Raw genomic sequence first — 18,203 nt, 5'->3', positions numbered from 1 at the left:
TAACCGTGCGAAGGGCGGTGTGGATCGCGTGCCAATAACTGTGAAGTGTCGGACACTTCCAGAACATGTGTATGAAAGAGGCAGTGGGCTCCAGGCATCTGGGGCAAGCAAACGAGCTGTCAGGGAGAGTGAGGTATGCCCTATGCAGGATGTGCAATTGTATATTCTTTAAGCGGTAATTGTGGGAAACCTTCTCGGTGTGCTCAAGGGCCCTGGCCCATTCCCTGTCATGTAGTGGTCTGTGGAAGTCGGTCTCCCAGTATTCTCTGAGGGGTGCAAGTGTGGGTTGCCTTAGAGTCCGTATGGCTTTATAGATCCAAGTGACTAAGTGGCGTCCAGGCCCCATCTGTAGGATCGCATGGATGACCGGGTGTGTGGGGGGTTCCGTGTCAATCGCACACCACTGCCTGCGGCAGTCCGTGAGGAGCTGTCTATACCGTAGGAACTGTCCCCTGGGAAGTTCGAAATCGTCAACCGGTGTGTCAAAAGTCTGCAAGTGCCCCTCAAAAAACATCATCCCCACCTCTGTCATGATCCATCCATGTTTGCAGCATTCCCTCCGTATAATGCACCCGGCCCCTGGGGAACCCTCTCAGTGGCAGAAGTGGGGAGTACAGGGCACATCCCGGTCCATACGATGAACACGTGCCAGACAGGCACGCGCAGTCATTACTTGGAGGTGCTTAGTCGGCAGCGGCGCTGCCCCTGGCAGCAACATGCGGTGAATAGTAGGGGTTTGAATGCGCCCTGTCGTGGTGATCAGCTCCCCCTGTGCCCGGCCTGCTGTCCAGCGTGACAGCCACTGCAATTGGGCGGCCAGGAAATACGCCTCAAACGATGGGGCCGCTAGCCCACCTTGGTCGAGGGGCAGTTGCAGTTTTGCCAGAGCAATACGCCGGCAACCATTGCCCCAGATGAGGGTCCCCAGCAGGGTGTCGAGCTCGCGAAACCGAGATCGTGGGGGGACCACCGGAAGATTGGATTAGAGATATAGCAGGCGCGGGACGAGGATCATTTTTGCGACCGCTATCTTCCCCATGACCGCCAGTGGAAGATCAGTACTCACGACCCTCTGCGGTGGGGTGATGCCCTCCACATCTGAGTCATCAGCTTCGGAAGCGCTGACGAGGCCCTCGTCGGTGTAATGCTGTTCCGGAGCGTCGATGCCTTCTCCGAAGATGTCGTCCGGAATCGTCCTCGAGGAGTGCGCCATGGTTCTTCTGGCTCTCCGGTCCCGAATAGTCTTTTTGGACCGGAAGGACTTACACGCCGGACAGTCTCGAGCCTCGTGTTCAGGGGAGAGGCAGAGATTGCATACCTCGTGGAGATCGGTGTGGGGAAATTTGGACCCACATCGAGGGCACTTTTTAAATGGAGTCCTTTCCATTAGCCAGGACCGGAGATTGGAGAGGCCCGAAGGCCGCCGTCGACGACTTGAACCGAAGGTCTGTGCCGATGAGAAGGCGCGTCGAGTGGGGAGATCGCGATCGAAACAATACTGCGATTTGGGGTGAGGATTGCGCGTCGATCGTCGAATTGGAAGCTGTTCGGAACCGGAGCGCGAAGATTACATCCGAGCCCAATGGCGGAAAAAAACAATCTGAGGATGGAGCCGAAGCCCATGCGCAATACCATCCAAAGGAGGAGTCACCGACCTCGTGACTTCCAAAGACTTTCCAAGAGGAAAAACAAACTGCAAACATCCGGGCCCAACACCAGATGGCGATCTATGCACAAGTGTGTAATCTGCAGCTCATATGCCTCGAACATATATTTCTCGGTTTAGGACTTAAAGTAAGAATTCACATCATGAAAATATGAGCTTTTCATGGTGCTTGAAAATGCTACAAAGGATAGCAGTTTACCCTTGGTTTCCTTGTCATCTCAGAAAAGCTGTGACAGTATTGTTCAGCAACTCTGGACAAACAACTAAGCTCAACATAAAAAATGATTCTTAAGAGTTCTTAGGTGTAGCCTTGCACACTTAAAGAAATAAGTTACTTACCTGTAACTGTAGTTCTCCAGTATTGGAAGCTTTCATAGATTCACATGCTTGAATCTTTCCCCCTTGTCGTCATGATGGGAGTCCCGGTACTTTAAATAGTAATAGTAGACTGATAGGTGTAGACTAGAAAAGGCCTACGCCTCACAGTTTATTAACCTATCATAGTCATTATTGAAAAAGAGACCAATATTTTCCATTACCCATGCAGCATCTAGTAGCCTCTAGAACATCTCTAGGAGAAGCTCAGAACCTCAGATTTTCGAGCACTAGAGCTAGTGTTTATATGGAGGAAGGTGAGTTATCCCCACAGGGAGGAGGGTGGGTCGCATGTGAATCTATGATAGCTTCCAATACTGGAGAACTACAGTTCCAGTTAAGTAACTTATTTCTTACTCAAGGTATTGGAGCTTTCATAGATTCACATGCTTGAATCAGAGTAGCTAGCAGTTGAGAAGCACATTTATAATGGCCTTGAACAACTTAACAGGACGATGTGACAACAGACCTTTAAGTAAACACAAAGCCACATGTTAATCATAATTATAGGAATAACAATTAAGAAATAGATTCCGTTAACAAATAAACAATGTAAATCTACGATACAGGAATGCAATACAGCAATAAAAGGCAGGAGGTTAGACGGGGATGGCTCACCTTAATGAAATAGATTGCGAAGTATTGTTGGTCCCACCGCTGTTTCATTTAGGACTGTTGAATCCAAGCAGTAGTGCCTAGTAAATGTGCGTCTATTCTTCCACATTGCTGCACGGCACATTTCGGGAAGTGACACAACCGCAAATAATGCTATAGACATAGACACAGCCCTCGTTGAGTGAGCTCTTACTCTTGAGGACAGTGGTCTGCCGGCTTTGTGATGGCAAAATAGTATGGTACTGGAGATCCATCTACAAATACTGTACTACTAAAAGCCAAAATGTGGTTTGGTTCACACCTGATCACTGGTTATAAAAAACTCAAATACAAACTACCAAAAACCTAAGCTTCATTGATAGTCACTTGCAAGCCATGTACACTTTCCAGTTGCTAGGGAACTCCGCCCACAAATAAAGTAATATATATTACACACAGCCAAAACTAGTAGTCCTCTCACACACCTGCACATTCCCGGGCTTTCTACCCTGAGCGATACTCACCTGTAAGCCTTGTAAACTAGTGTTTTAAGCCCAATCTCATTCTGGAAGCTCTTATCCTCTTCCAGCCCAGGTAACTGCAGGAGCTCCACCAGATTCTGTTGAAAAAGAATATTAGATTTTGGTTTTATCTAGCTTAGGGGCATTAACTTTAACACATTCATGTATGGTTCTGAGAACATTTACCTTTCAGCAACACTAAAGAAAAATATGTTGAGGTATCGCTAGGCCATACTAAGTACAGAACCGGCAATACACCCTTTAATCCTAGTTCCCTCTCAAGGATCTCTTAAATTTATAGTGAGGATTCGAAAATTGTTTTTATAAGGACCAGCAGCTTTCCCCAAAATGTATATTTATGACGGGCTTTTAAAAATCAATCTGCTCCAATAAAATGTTATTGTTAACAATTGTAGAAATAAAACCTCACACATGTATTACCAAAGTACTATGTTAAAAATCCACATGGGAGTGGAGATCATGACCCAACTGATGCTCTGCCACGTGTGAGTCAAGTCCCTACCACACTGATGATAAATACCACATTATATGTGACACAAATGCATGTATAAAGAGACTCCCACCCCAGTTAACATTATCTCGAAGGGAGAGGCTTGCACAAGCGGTTTTACTGACACTAATATATTAGATTAAGGTACTCTAATGCAACCTTTGTACTGTACTTTCTTACTTCTTGATACAACCACAAAGCACTTTCTAGGTTTTGATCAAGTAGATACTCAATGTGTTGTGCACGGCAGGTAGAAAGTCAGTTTAATAGCATTGCCTATATGGAAAGTCTAAGAGACCCGGAAATGTACTCTAGACTTGGTGCAGCAAAAATGTGGCAGTGCTTAGTATGCCAAAATCCGAAATATGTATGACAAATGGAGTCATCTTTGCACATACTTATTTCCAATGTCGGCATTGTGTGAGCGCTATCCATGCAATTGTGTTTGGTGAGAGATGAGGCGATTGAGGCCTAGTATGCGCAACTGAAGAAATCAACAGATATTGCTGAGATTGACACTGTTGTACACATGTACCAAGATCATAGCGGGTCAAACAGAAACAATGTAGGTACCCAAAGTTCACAAGCCTCAACCAAACCTCCCTGCAGACATCGTGGGATTCCTAAAAGGCAAAAACCACAGGACATATTTTTCTTCTGTTTAAAAAGTTGTATTCCAGCCATCAGCTTAGATCTGTGATAGACCTTTCTGGAAACAATCCCTCCCAAGTCTGCAAGCAGGATCAGGTCACTTAAAATACATAAATCACACCCAAGGATAAGTTACACACCCTACATGTCTGAGAGTTCAGTTTCGACATCCAACTAGATAAACCAATAATAGCAGGAACAACTGTATGACTGAAAGCAGACATTGCCTCAGGTTAGTTGTCATGTGATCCAAGTTACCTGCAGGATGATGTCATAAAGCCGGATGAGGTCCTGCGGTCGAGTGGCACGACGATTATCATCCTCAGACTGTGGCTGCTGCAGCAGGGCTTTCTGCAGGGCCTTGGCCATGCTTTCATTGCGTTTGATGGCTGTTGAGAGCTTGATGAAGGTCAAGTAGCTAGAAGGTACGGAATAGGCAGGTTAGATCAAAGTCAGAGTGCATCCAATCGCACTTGCGTGAAGCCCTTTATTTCCATTTCCCATGAGAAAGGATCAACAGAAAAACAGTGCTAATAAGACTCCATATACGGCAGTGTTCGATTAATTGGACACCTTCCAGATTTAGATGCCCTAACAATAACAAAAAGCAAAATCTTATTATCAAACAAGTACCTTGCACAAGTGGGCAAATCCAAAACCACACTTGCTGTCAAGGTCCAGGTGCCTTCTGGGTGAAAGTGTGCATAACTATTTGCATCTCACTACTCCTCAATCTGCACTGTCTTCACTTACCATTTGTTTTACTTTAAAAAAATTGTTAAGGGCCTCAGTGCATCCACCACTATATCCAGAGAGAGGAAAATGCTACTTACCAGTATGCATCTGTTCTTGGCATGTAGAGCTGTAGAGTCGTATACTTTAGTATAGATCATCATCTGGTGTTGGGCTCAGATGTTTGCAGTTTGTTTTTGTTGAAGAAGTCTTTGTTAGTCACGAGATAGGTGACTCCTCCTTATGGTGACAGTGCGCATGGGCATCGACTCCATCCCCAGATTGTTTTTCGCCATGAAGAGAAATGATGGAGTTAGTAGGAAAGTAGAAAAGGATGTCCATGTGTAATTTATCTAAGTAAGATAATACTGCAACGGATAAAGGTATACGGGGAGGTGGGTGGGCGTATACAACTCTACAGCTCTACATGCCAAGAACAGATGCATACTGGTAAGTAGCATTTTCCGTTTGAGGCATATGAGCTGTAGATTGTATACTTTAGCATAGACTATATAGCAGTTTCTCTCCTTAGCGGTGGTAACCTGTATCCGTTACAGTGGTCTGAAAAAGTGTTCTCAATACAGCCTGGCCCACACTAGCTTGTTGCTTTGCTTGCACATCTACACAGTAGTGTTTAGTGAAAGTGTGTGGTGTAGGCCAAGTTGCTGCTTTGCAGATGTCATCTAGGGGACTGTTCCCTAAGAATGCCATAGAAGCCCCAGGTTTGCGTGTGGAATGAGCGTGCGTTTAGCTTTGAGATAGAATATTTGGATGCACTTGACAATCCATCTTGCAATTCCTGTTTTTGAAATGGGATTGCCCTTGTAAGGTGGGGAGAAAGATACAAAGAGTTGTTTAGTCTTTCTAAAAGGTTTAGTTCTTTTTATTTAGTATAGTAATGCTCTCTTGACATCTAGTGTGTGAAGAGCACGTTCTGCCACTGAGTCTGGTTGAGGGAAAAAAAACTTGGAGTTCAACAGACTGATTAGGTGGAAGGCAGAAACTACTGTGGGTAGAAATTTTGGGTTAGTCCTAAGAACCACTTTACTATGATGCATTTGTAAAAATGGTTCTTGTATGGTTAATGCCCGGAGTTCACTAACTCTCCTGAGGGATGTGATAGCTACCAGGAAGGCTACTTTCCTAGTGAGGAACTGTAACTCACATTTGTGTAGAGGTTCCACTGGGTGCCCATGAGCCTGGTAAGGACAATATTGAGGTTCCAGACTAGGATGGTGGAACTCTAGGTGGAATTATTCTTTTAAGTCCTTCCCTGAACGCTTTGATAGCAGGAACTCGAAATAGAGTGTTGTCTGTTTTGGAGGTAAACGGCTTTTGCAGCTAGATGTAGTTGTATAGATGTATATGCCAAATTACATTGTTGAAGATGCAAGAGATAACAGATAATGTTTTGAATGGAAGCATCTAGTGGGTTGATTTTGTTATTTGTACAATAAACGACGAATCGCTTCCACTTTGCTGCATAGCATGCTCTTGTTGGAGGACGTCTAGCCTCTTTGATAACGTTCATACAATCTGGTGGGAGATTGAGGTAGCCAAAATCTAGGACCTCAGGAGCCAGATTGCAAGATTGAGTTGATTGGGATCTGGAGGTCTTATCTCTCCATGGTTCTGTGTAAGAAGTTTGGGTGAGAGTTGTAGCTTTTGATGTGGAACTACTGATAGTTCCAAGAGGGTTGTGAACCATGGTTGTCGGGTCCATGTTGGAGCAACTAGGATCATTTTGAGGGAATAGTGTTTGAGTTTTCGAACCACTAACGGAATGAGCGGGAGAGGCGGAAAAGCGTAAGCAAATTTGTCTGACCAGTTCATCCATAGCGCATTGCCTTTGGACAATTGGTGTGGCTACCTGGAGGCGAAGTTTGGGCATTTTGCGTTGTGATGTGTGGCGAACAGATCTATGTCTGGGTGTCCCCACATTTGAAAGAATGGAAGAAGAACTTGAGGATGAAGTTCCCATTCATGGATTTGTTGTGTTTGTAGACTGAGCAGATCCGCGATCTGATTGTGTACACCTGGGAGATGTTCCGTTGGAGGAGTTATTTCCTTTGAGGAATAGCGCATCTCCATATAGTTTGCGCTAGGCGTGAAAGTTGGAGTGTGTGTGTCCCCTGCTTTTGAACATAATACATTGCTGTCATGTTGTCTGTACGTATTAGGACAGCTTTGCCTAGCAGCAAAATTTGGAAAGACTTTAGTGCTAAAAAGATTGCTAGTAACTCCAGGTGATTTATGTGGAGTTGTTTCTGTCGAGAGGTCCATAAGCCCTGAACAGTTTGACTTTGTAGATGAGCTCCCCAGCCAGTGAGCGAAGTGTCTGTTGTTAGTACTATCTGTGTAACCGGGTCGAGGAACGGCCGCCCTGTGGAAAGGTTCTGTGCATTCCACCACTGCAGAGAGCGATGTTGCGGCTGTCCACCAACACCAGATCTGTCAGCTGACCTTGAGCCTGGTTCCACTGATGTGCTAAGCATTCTTGCAAGGGACGCATCTGGAGTCTTGCATAAGGGACAATTAGGATGCAAGAAGCCATCATCCCGATTAACTGCATAAACACTTGAGCTGGCAACAAGTGTTGAGGTCGAAATTGTAATATTAGAGCCTGCATGGAGTGAATCATGCCTGGATTGGGGTATGCTAGAGCTCTTGAGGTGTCCAGAGTAGCCCCTAGATACTGTTGTATGTTGGATGGTTGAAGGTGAGACTTATCGAGGTTTAATGTGTAACCTAAGTCGTGAAGTAGCAGGATAGTTTTGTGTGTGTGCTGTACACAATTGTTGTGGGATTTGGCCTTTATGAGCCAGTCGTCCAGATAAGGGAACACATGAATATGTTGCCTTCTTAAATGAGCCGCCTACCTCTGCGAGGCATATGGTGAAGACTCTGGGTGCCGTGGTTACTCCGAATGGAAGGACTTTGAACTGATAATGTTGTCCATCCACCGTGAACCAGATACTTTCTGTGAGAGGGGTGAATAGGAATATGAAAGTAGGCGTCCTTTAGATCCAGAGTGGAGAGGAAGTCGCCGTGTTGAAGTAGTGGGAGCACCTGTTGGAGAGTGACCATGTGGAAGTGGTCTGATTGAATGTAGAGGTTTAGGGGTCTGAGGTCTAATATTGGCCTGAGAGAGCCGTCCTTTTTTGGACTCAGAAAGTAGAGTGAATAAACCCCTGTGCCCTGTTGGGGTAAAGGGACTGGCTCTATTGCATGTTTGTGTAGTAGAGAGAGAATTTCCTGTTTGAGGAGAGTCAAATGTTCTGTGAACATTGGACGGTGTTTGGGAGGAATGTGTGGGGGAGTGGATGTGAGTTCCAGGCAGTAACCATACTGGATAATTTGTCTCACCCACCTGTCTGTGGTGATGGAATTCCAGACAGGTAGGAACTGTGAAAGGCGTCCCCCGACAGGTGTGGAGTGGTCAGGGGGAAGCGCAGGGAAGTCACTGCTTGGTAGTAGGGGAGCTGCGGGTGTTATTACCCCGGCCTCTGCCCTTGTTGTTGTTACCCCTGTAACCTCCCCTAAAGTATCCTTTGGAAAAGGAACTCTGATTGGGGCTTTTGTAAGATAAGGATGGGTGCTCTGGTGTGTTGGTTTTTGAGCCAGCCCTATAAAAGGAGCATAGAAAATAGCCTCTAGAAGAAGATAACTGCAAGGCTCCCATAGACTTTGCAGTTTGTGTCCTTTTTCATCTTTTCTAAAGATATGTCCACTGCAGGGCCAAAGAGGTACTCTTGGTTGAAGGGCTGATTAAGGATACTGGTTTGCAACTCCTGTTTAAATCCTGATATCCTGAGCCAAGCATGCCTGCTTAACAGCGTAACAGTCTGGTGTCCATGGCGTCTAGTGCACATTTGATTGATGTATTCGTGATTAATTTGCCTTCCTGTATGAGGTCATTGGCCTTGTCTTTGTATTGCTCTGGTAGGTGTTGAATGCATTTCTCTAGCTCATCATAGTGAGCCCTATCATACCTTGCTAAGAGAGCTTGTGTATTGGCTATTTTCCAATAGTCTGCAGCTTGAGACGCCATACCTTTGCCTGAAACGTCTAATAATTTGGATTCTTCATCCGGGGCGGAGCATCACCTGAACCTTGAGAGTTGGCCCTTTTATGTGCATTAGTCACTACCAGGGAATCTAAAGGAAGCTGACCCTTAATGTCTATAGGGTCACTGGGAGCAGCTTTGTATTTTTTGTCTATCCTTGGGTTAAGAACCCTAGTCCTAACAGGGTCCTTAAACATTTCTGGTGCGTGTCTAATGAGACCTTGTAACATTGGTAGGACGTGTGAGGTTTTTTGTGGCTGAGCAAAAGTCTCTAAGAGAAAATCCTCCTCTACAGGGTCAGAATGTAGATTTACTCCGTGGTATGTTGCGGCCCTATTGATTAGTTGGGCAAAACCAACATTATCGTCTGGTGGGGATGGCTTAGAGGGATAAAGATCTGGGTCTGTTAAGTCAGGATCTGTGTCATAGTCCATTCATGGATCTGGCTCCTGTGGGGGATCATCATTGTCTCCTCATGGGCTTATGTTATCATCCCCTTGTCCGTCCCGGTCTCCATTATCACTATCCTCTGGTTGTGAGAGTGGAAAAGTGTGTTCTGGAGAGTGTACTAGAGAGAGAAGTAAATTGGGATCAATAGGTGGTGGAGGGGGTGGAGAGATGTTAGTGCCCATGCCAATTCTTTTAGTCGGAACCGGTGAATTTTGCAAATGGTCCGGTTTCCTTTTTGTAGGTTGTCTGGAGAGAATATGACCAGTCATTGGATGGATATAAATTGTTTTCTGGTTTGGATCAGGGACAAAAAGTTCTTCGGAGCCGGTGTTCTTTTTGGTGCCGAAGATTCTCCCTATGAGGAGTCTTAGACTGTTTCAGCATAGGGATAGTTTCCGGTTTAGAAGCCTTTTCTGGTTACGAAGACTTTGGCGTCGGTTGTTTCGGCTCCGGAGTCTTTTGCTTTGGGGGTTTAGGAGTCGAAGGTTTTTCCCTGGATTGTTTCGGCTCCGACATTTTCAGCGTCAAAGTTTTTCCCTTTTGCTTCGGCTCTGAGGATTTGCCCTCAGCTGTTTCGGCGCCGGAGGGTTTTCCGGTACCGATGGAGGAGGACGTGGCATATCGCCAGCCTTGGACTTCGGTGCCTGAGGTGGTTTTTCGGGACCGGAGTTTGGTTGGCTCAAGCCCGAGCCAGAAGGCTTGCCTTTGCTTTTCATAGCCAGGCCTGAGAGCGGGGCATCTGAAATGTTCGACCGGTGTGGAACTGGGCCTTGTGGCGAAGGTGTTACCGGAGCCTTTGGTATGGGCTTGTGTGGGGCAGGGGTCTCGGTACTCACGGTTCGCTGAGCTGTAGTACCTGCGTTTTCGATGTCGGAGTAATCTGCTTTGGAGACTGAGACCTGTTCCTCCTGGGCTTGTTCCGGAATGCTGTCAAGACCTGGATGGAAAATGTCCGGAATGGAGCCACTTCCTCTGGACATTAAGTGGCGTGGAGCCCAACGATCACGAATGGTCTTCTTAGACTTGAAAGATAGACAAGTCTCACAGGTATCCTTCTCAATGCTCCGGAGAGAGGTAGAGATTACACACTGGGTGTAGGTCCGAGTGTGGGAATTTAGCACCACACTGGGGACATTTCTTGAAGGAAGTCCGTTCCACCGACTTCCGTCGGAATCGGCATGGGTGGGCCCAATGGCCCGCGTCAAAGTTTATTGAAGTTTTTTCGATTGTAGAAGATGCTCGTCGAGAAAGGGAAACGCGATCGAGACAATACAGTCGAGTGGTAGGTGATTGCCCGTCAAAGGGGGTTTCGATAACAACACCGACTCGGAGCGCAGCAAGTCACATCCGAACCCGATGGCGAAAAAAAAAAATCTGGGGCTGGAGTCGATGCCCATGCGCGCTGTCACCATAAGGAGGAGTCACCTATCTCGTGACTAACCAAGATTTCTTTGACAAAAACAAACTGCAACCATCCGAGCCCAACACCAGATGGCGATCTATGCTAAAGTATACAATCTACAGCTCATACGCCTCGAACACTAAACTATCCTATATTGGAACATGTTTATATAGTTATACAGTTAGTGATCCCCTATACCTCTAGTAACTTATTTACCTGTGCAGATATTGAAGATTGGTAACTCTTCCAGAATCCCCGTCAACGGGATGGTCACGTTGCTTCTGTAAGTTAAACAAGCATTTGTAAAGCAAATAGGTCTGACCTTGACAAACTAGTGCAGTCTTTAATTTTGTTTTAGTAGTTATATTTTTAAATAATAAGCCTTTCAGTTGTTTTTTATAATTATCATTAGAATAAGAATATAAGAATAAGTTCAGTATTGTATAATTATCATTAGAGTAAGAATAAGTCATAGTTACAATGTCTCTTTAACACTTTATAACAACATTTTTTTAAAGGAAATTGAAAATAAATCACCGTCTAATCAGTGTATACCAAAGTACAGGCATAATAGCTGTTATTTAAAATGAATACAAAAAGTGTAAACTCTAAATCAGCTGTGGATGGATATGAACAGCATGCACAGGCTTTGTGCAGTCACTCAAGGTGAAGAAAGCCAGTGAGTAAAGAAGGCGGACCCACTGCCCCATTCAGCATGCTGTGGTGGGCAGAAATAAATTGTTAGACAATTTAACAGCTGAAGGTCGGTGACTAAAACTCCCTCTTTATATTAATATTATGTACATTTTTTTCCAATGGGAACTACAATAGTCAGGTGGGACAACTAAAGTACTCTCAAAGGCCAGACCTAAAAAGCAAGAGTGCGATAAGGGTACTTAATTATTTTTCCCTCAATGAAAGCTGGGTGTGGCTTGGTACTTTCCAAGAATGTAGAGGGTACACTGACCATTGGAAACCGTGAAATCATGTGCTGTGCAATATCTCAAATGACATTGGATTGCTGATGCATTCTGTGCACTTACTGGACAGTAGTCTCATAGAAACAATAGTTTATATGCTATATATACTGTAGGTGACTTGTATACTTTTATTTACAGCATTTCTCACTAGTTCTGACTGAACCTTCAGCACAGAGAGGTTGAGAGAGAGCATTTGGAGGTTAATGCTGCACACATGCAAGGTACTTTTCTCACCCAGGAGTATGTGATCACTGTCAATTGCTTTTGCAAAATTCAGGCAACTTAGTGGTTCACCAAGGAATTTGGAGAGGGAGGAATAAGATATGATCAGTAGCTTCAGATGGAAATTTATATGAAAATCTCTCTTTTATACTTACTTGCTCTAATTTTATCTCCTCACGGACCGCCTGGATTGTGTCCCGACACTCACTGAGCAAAGTCTCAAAAAGACGCTCCTTCGTCTCTTCATTCTCTGCCTAAACCAACAACAAATCACAAAGTTACCATGGTGCCAATAAATCATCACTCATAGAATCTGGCATTCTATATGATCCACTTAGGGTATAATGCTGCATTCTTGGCCTTAGAATTAGGAATTCACCTAATTTCTACCGCCTGCCGTGCACAAAGAAATCCCTTTCCCTGGAATCCCTAAATTCAGCTAATCCTAAAGCCCTGGAATTAGGCAAGGCCATTGTATGGACCACATATAGTACAAGTTGCTGATATTACTCTGCAGAAACGCCATGCAGGCGGTGATGTGAAGAAGGCAGAGTACCAGGTCAGCGTGGTTCTATGGGTAGAGGTTTTTGACTCAGGGTGAGAGATGGCAGTGGTGCTGTGCTTGGATAAAGTATCTGTTATGAAGGGCAGCAAACAAGTCACTGCACATTACAAGAAGAGACAAGTAACTTAGCCTATCCACTATCGCTCACAAGCAATAGTGCCTTCCATAAGTTTAGACCTTCTTACAAACTAATATATTAACAGTGATATATGGGTATAGTTGCATGCTTTTTTGTTATGTCATTATCTAGGCATAAAATATGGCTATGTACGTACATATATAAATATATATGCAAATCTATGTAACACTGAAATTGTTTTCAGGTCACTTTACATATTCTTGTTTCACTCTATCATGTTTTGTCCCAACCCATTCTCTTCCAGAGGTACTTAATGGTTTTGTGCTTCCGACCAGCTTAACTAGCCATTTCACCACTGTGTGTCTTGGCACCCAAAACTGTCAAACTGTTCAAAAACAAGCAACGTCCGTTACAGACGCTGTTTTCTCTTTCCCTAGTGTTATAGCCCACATCTACGCCTTTCCAGCTACACACAACATGATTAGGTAATCTCAAAGATTTAGTTACTGATGGTCCCCACCTCTTTATCGCTCATTCCCTCCACAATGGGGGCTGAGTCCTCTACATACTTGCAGACATGTCTTTTAGTGACTACATCAGCAAAGAATGATTTAGATCAGCTGTGCCTTCAGTGTGACATAGTTAAAGCTCCACCGGAGACCCCAATCCACATGCAACTACCCAACCCAGCTGAAATCTCTCTCTTCTTCCTTCCTTCCATGTCCCATTCACCTGGTCTCTCTTATTGTGAAAATCCACTTCCTTCAGATACCCTAGTGGGACAACCATAGCAGAACATTTCTGCCCCTCCCTCTGGACACATCAATACCTCTACCTAGTTTATCTAAACAGCTCCTCTTTCCTACCTGAAACTGTGGAAGCAGATCATACCCCTCCCCTATCATACACACAGTTGTGATCCATACCTCACACCAGTCAAATAGTAACCTTCGCTGGCTCTCTGGCCCAAGCTAGACCATGAAGACTTCCAAAATCTTTTGACTACAGAACATCACTCCTCCTCTCAACCACTCCCTCCATCATCCCTTTCTTTTATCGATGCCCTCAACCATATGCTTTTTCCATCATCTCTTACTTCTTGCCTGGCAGCTGCCCGTCTCAGTGTCTTCCCTCCAGCACTGATGAACGACGATGTAGCTAATAAACTTCACCAATCGGGCCCCTGCCATCTCATAAACCACACCATGAAACACTGACAGTGTGGACTAACTTGTTAAGTAATTCTACTGCTGGCCCTTCATCCAGCCACATTTCACAACCTTTGGCTTCCTTTCTAACCCTGCCTCCCAACCTACTCCTCTCCCTAACATTTCCCCAATTTTCCATCCATTTTTTCATACCTTGCCTTCCCAGGACATTTGTAACAATAATGTACTTGTGCTTGATATTTATGTATGCAGTTTAACTTGCTATTGATTATTCTGATTTTATCTAAAAGACCTGGGTAGGAAACAATTTTGACAGTACTATAAACGCAAATGCACTGAAATTCTATTTTTGTTTCTTTGCTTCAGGACAGATATGGTTCAGATCCCATGAGTCTCAGCAATCAATTTCTTTCATTTTTTTGGGTTTGGCACACTTAGGTTAACATAAATCAATCAATAACATGAATATTGTTTTCTTCGATGTTATCGTATTTTCAGATTAGATCAGAAACTAATTTCAGACTGCCCTGTTTCGATGTGGGAGCTAAGCCTGTATAGTGTGTAGATAAAAACAATTAATTATTTTCAAGCTGTAAAACCCCGGGATTCCGCCAACACATGTTTTGCTCTGGAGTAATGCTGATTGCAATAGATTACTCAAGGCTTTACAAATATACTGCCAAAATCCTCAAAACAGGTGTATCTTTTTTTACTTAAGTAGCTTATCTTCTAAAGGGTCCCATCTACTAGTGCCTAAGTTAATTGTGAACAGGCTCATATTTTTATGATGCACTTCATTCCTCTTTTGTATATGGTTTATAAACATTTAACTTGGTCTGAAGTGGTACCATCCGTTTGACTGGGACTGCCACTCAGACTATATCAACTGAAATGATGGGGATTTCAACTGAATAAAAATACTTTTAGATCCTACATTGGTGAAAGCTGTCTAGAAGGTGTGATCTTATAACCCGCCCTATTATAAATAAGGCAATGTGTTATCAACTCAGCCGTAGGGATCCAAAACTAAGGGCGCCTGTAATGACCCATATAGCAATGCCTGTTTATTTTCACAACAGTAGTGCAAAAGTCGTTTAAAACTCTTTGTAGAACAATCCTATGGTACAGAGCTTAGTTGTTTTCTGACTGTCAAAACACCTGTGGCAGTAAGTTCACATACACAAAGTTTTCAGACATTGAGCCATAAGTACAGTGAAATGGGTTCTGAATGAAATACTGCTCAGTGTCAGAAAACCTGGCTTCCGGACTCTATAATGGCCATAGCAGTTGGATCATGGAAAGTCTTGAAAGTTAGCAGGTGGCAAAAGTTACCTACTTATTCTTAGGTACTGGGACTTTTGACAGCTGGTTGGGAATACATCACCACAAAGGGAATCCCACACGTTAGCCCAGTCCCCTCACCGGTGCCTCACAAACCAACTTCTGGGCACACATGCTTTTTTTCTGTCATGTATGGTTGTAGCAGGCATATGCTTCACAACGAAATGGCTGGTTATCTTCTGCTTGGAGGAAAATAAATACTAAGCCATTTACTTACTGTACTTCTTGCCCCCTGCTTCACATTTGGTTAGAGAATTATTTCACAGCTTGCTAGATAGTTCTGCAGAAGTTAATGGCCAAAACCAACAACAAATGAATAATGCATACAGAAAAGCAGGAAAGCCATTGATGCTTTGTTAGCTCCAGTGGGATAGGTGTGGAAGGTAAAAGAAGAACCTCTTTTTAAGTAATATGCCTTTAATATGAACATAATTATCTACCTTGCAATAGTAGCCTGTAGGGCAGTGTTGAACACCATTTGTAATAAACAAATGGTGTTGGCACAGGAATGCCCCTTGTCTGGTGTACAATCGTGTTCCCCTGCAGTGGGTGCCTGACTGCATGTATCTGATATCCTGTTTTTTTTTCATTATGGCCTAGCCTCACACTAATTTCGAGTGTGTGCAGAGACATAGGCCTGTCCCTTGACACAAGTGGTCCTGGACATATCCTGTGACCTGAATGGGCATACCAGGAGTGGCATTATTGCACTGACCGTGTACTAGCAGCCCTGTTCGGAATTTAAGTACACAAACTTAGTGGCAACATACCGTTCATCCAGTTGTGACCAGCCCTTTTGATCTGTGTCACTGGGGCAAAGGCATTCATGTAAAGGACTGTTTCTAGGTACTAAACCCGAGTCTAGTACTAAAACCATAGGAGTATGTTGTAAGTATTTGTTTACTTGACCTGCATGGTACATTCATTACACGTATGAATGAACAAGAGATGTTATGTCCCTCTCAGTTCAACTTACCTTCCACCATTATGCTGCTGAGGGCTGGCCTCTTAGGTCAGCAATCTGGCAGTCTGAGATCGGCAGGCTTGGTGAGTAGGTGGCAGATTATCTAAGTAATTGCAGTTAAAAGTGGCTGCCCTCCTTTTTTCTCCTCTGTACTTAATAAATACTACGTTTCTTTCATGTGCTTGCCTGCACAGTGTTTCTACGCTCTTAACAGGAGGAGTGTGGGATTCATTTTGAGACACCTCTTGCTTGGTCTCGTGCACAAGATAAAGGTGAGGTTCTTTTCCTAGATTCCTGAAGCTGAATGGAGGAGACCTAGAGACCAAAGTGGGGAGAGAGGAGACAAGGCTCTTTTAGAAATAAGATTAGACCTTTGGCAGAGAAGAGCTGCTGAATAGTTTTCTTATAACACTAATAAAGCATGGAACTGCAGCCTCTCTTGTTCAAGGTGAAAAGGGCCACTTAAGCAAGGCCAGTCTTTTGTCTTTACTCTGGTGACTCTTCAGTGTGGCCGATGACAGCCAGATGCAGACAGCCTGTGTGCCTCATTTGTGAGTCCTCCAGGCTGGAGACTACGGTGCTGTGAGGAGTATCACTCTACACAAAAACTGTCTCTTTAGAGCAGCATGGAGACAACACTTGAAAGGAGACCAACCCCAAACCGGTTCTAAATGTGCAGACACTGGATTCACATTTTCTTTCTGCTATTGCCCACTTATTATTCCAGGTGCATGTTCCCTCTGATCAAAGAAGGAAATGCTCCGCAGAGTATTCAGAGGACTGCTGTGCATTATCTGAGTGCATCTCCTGCTGTTCACCTGAACTGAAGAGTCTGAAGCACCTAAAAGCTAGCCGGTCTGCTGAGATAGGGAAGGATACCATCCACCCTACAGAAGCTAGAAGCAGCATGACACCGATGCTGGTGAGATTTGCCTGTAGAGGACAATGGAGGAGAGCGACTTGTGCAACTTGGGTGTCATCCGGTATGGACTCCAATCACTGGCTTCAAGTGGGATCCGTGGAAGCACTGCTTGGCCTCAGCTGTTGTGGCCAGAATGAAAACAGGGCTTGATCTGCTCTAAAGTGACCAGAGAAAAGCTTGGCCCAGCCCAAGTCATCTTGCTGGGAGAAGTGGGGCCTGTGCGTGGCTAAATCAAAAGCGGCGATTGTGGCGATGCCGCAAACACAGAACACTTGCCCACCCGTTGCAAGGTTGATACGGCATCTGCCACAGACTCAACTTCTGCTAGCAAGGTTGCAACCTGCCAGCAGCAACCTAGCAAGAATGCGACTGACTGCAGCACAATTGCCTTACGTCCATGAGGAGCTTTGCTAGAGTGGAGATTCACACGTCCTCCCAGTAGCAGGAGAGGGCCTGCTCAGAGACTAGGTTGGGAAGCTACCTAACCACAACAAAGAAACCGTCGACTGAACAATGAAAGCTCACTTAATGACAGCAAACCTGAACTATGAGAATCTAAGTGCATTTGGACTATAAAAGGGGTAATTTGCCTCAGATCCTAAACATGCTATAACTTTATTCCTGAGGGCTGTGAGGTGGTACCCAGTGGAAAGTAGCAGGTAGAGGAACAGCCACCCCAGTGCCCTGGACACTAAATTACAGCCTGCCAATATAATGTGTGTAGTATTTAGTTCTCGTGAGCATTAAAGCACTCTTCCCCTTTGCACTGCGTTGGACAATGAATTATTGTGCTGCTCTGTGATGGCAGAGCCTTTCCCTTGAGCACACCCTACACCACATTCCTGAGAAGTCCGAGACTGTTACCACAGAGTCATATGCTGAAGACGGTTGTATCTGGCCCAGTTTCAGAGACACTGTATGATAGACTCTGGGACAATTACCTCAACCTTTACCTTTGAGTCCCAGTAGCCCCTTCTTGCTCTTTATCCCCTC

At 44.6% G+C, this 18,203-nt stretch overlaps 1 protein-coding gene across 1 annotated transcript in view; it reads right to left on the bottom strand.

The window, feature by feature from the left end:
• Positions 1 to 18,203, bottom strand: part of SRP68 (signal recognition particle 68) — a 326,066-nt gene that overhangs the window by 69,208 nt on the left and 238,655 nt on the right. The window contains exons 9-12 of the mRNA XM_085616948.1: positions 12,326 to 12,424; positions 11,185 to 11,249; positions 4,577 to 4,736; positions 3,160 to 3,254 (exon numbers count right to left, since the gene is read on the bottom strand). Of these exons, the coding sequence (XP_085473074.1) occupies positions 3,160 to 3,254; positions 4,577 to 4,736; positions 11,185 to 11,249; positions 12,326 to 12,424 (419 nt within the window). The remainder of the gene's footprint in view (positions 1 to 3,159; positions 3,255 to 4,576; positions 4,737 to 11,184; positions 11,250 to 12,325; positions 12,425 to 18,203) is intronic.

This window comes from Triturus cristatus, chromosome 7, assembly GCF_964204655.1.
Source record: "Triturus cristatus chromosome 7, aTriCri1.1, whole genome shotgun sequence".
NCBI lineage: Eukaryota > Metazoa > Chordata > Amphibia > Caudata > Salamandridae > Triturus > Triturus cristatus.
The sequence above is the reverse complement of the archived record's forward strand: the minus strand, read 5'-3'. Positions and strand labels throughout refer to the sequence as shown.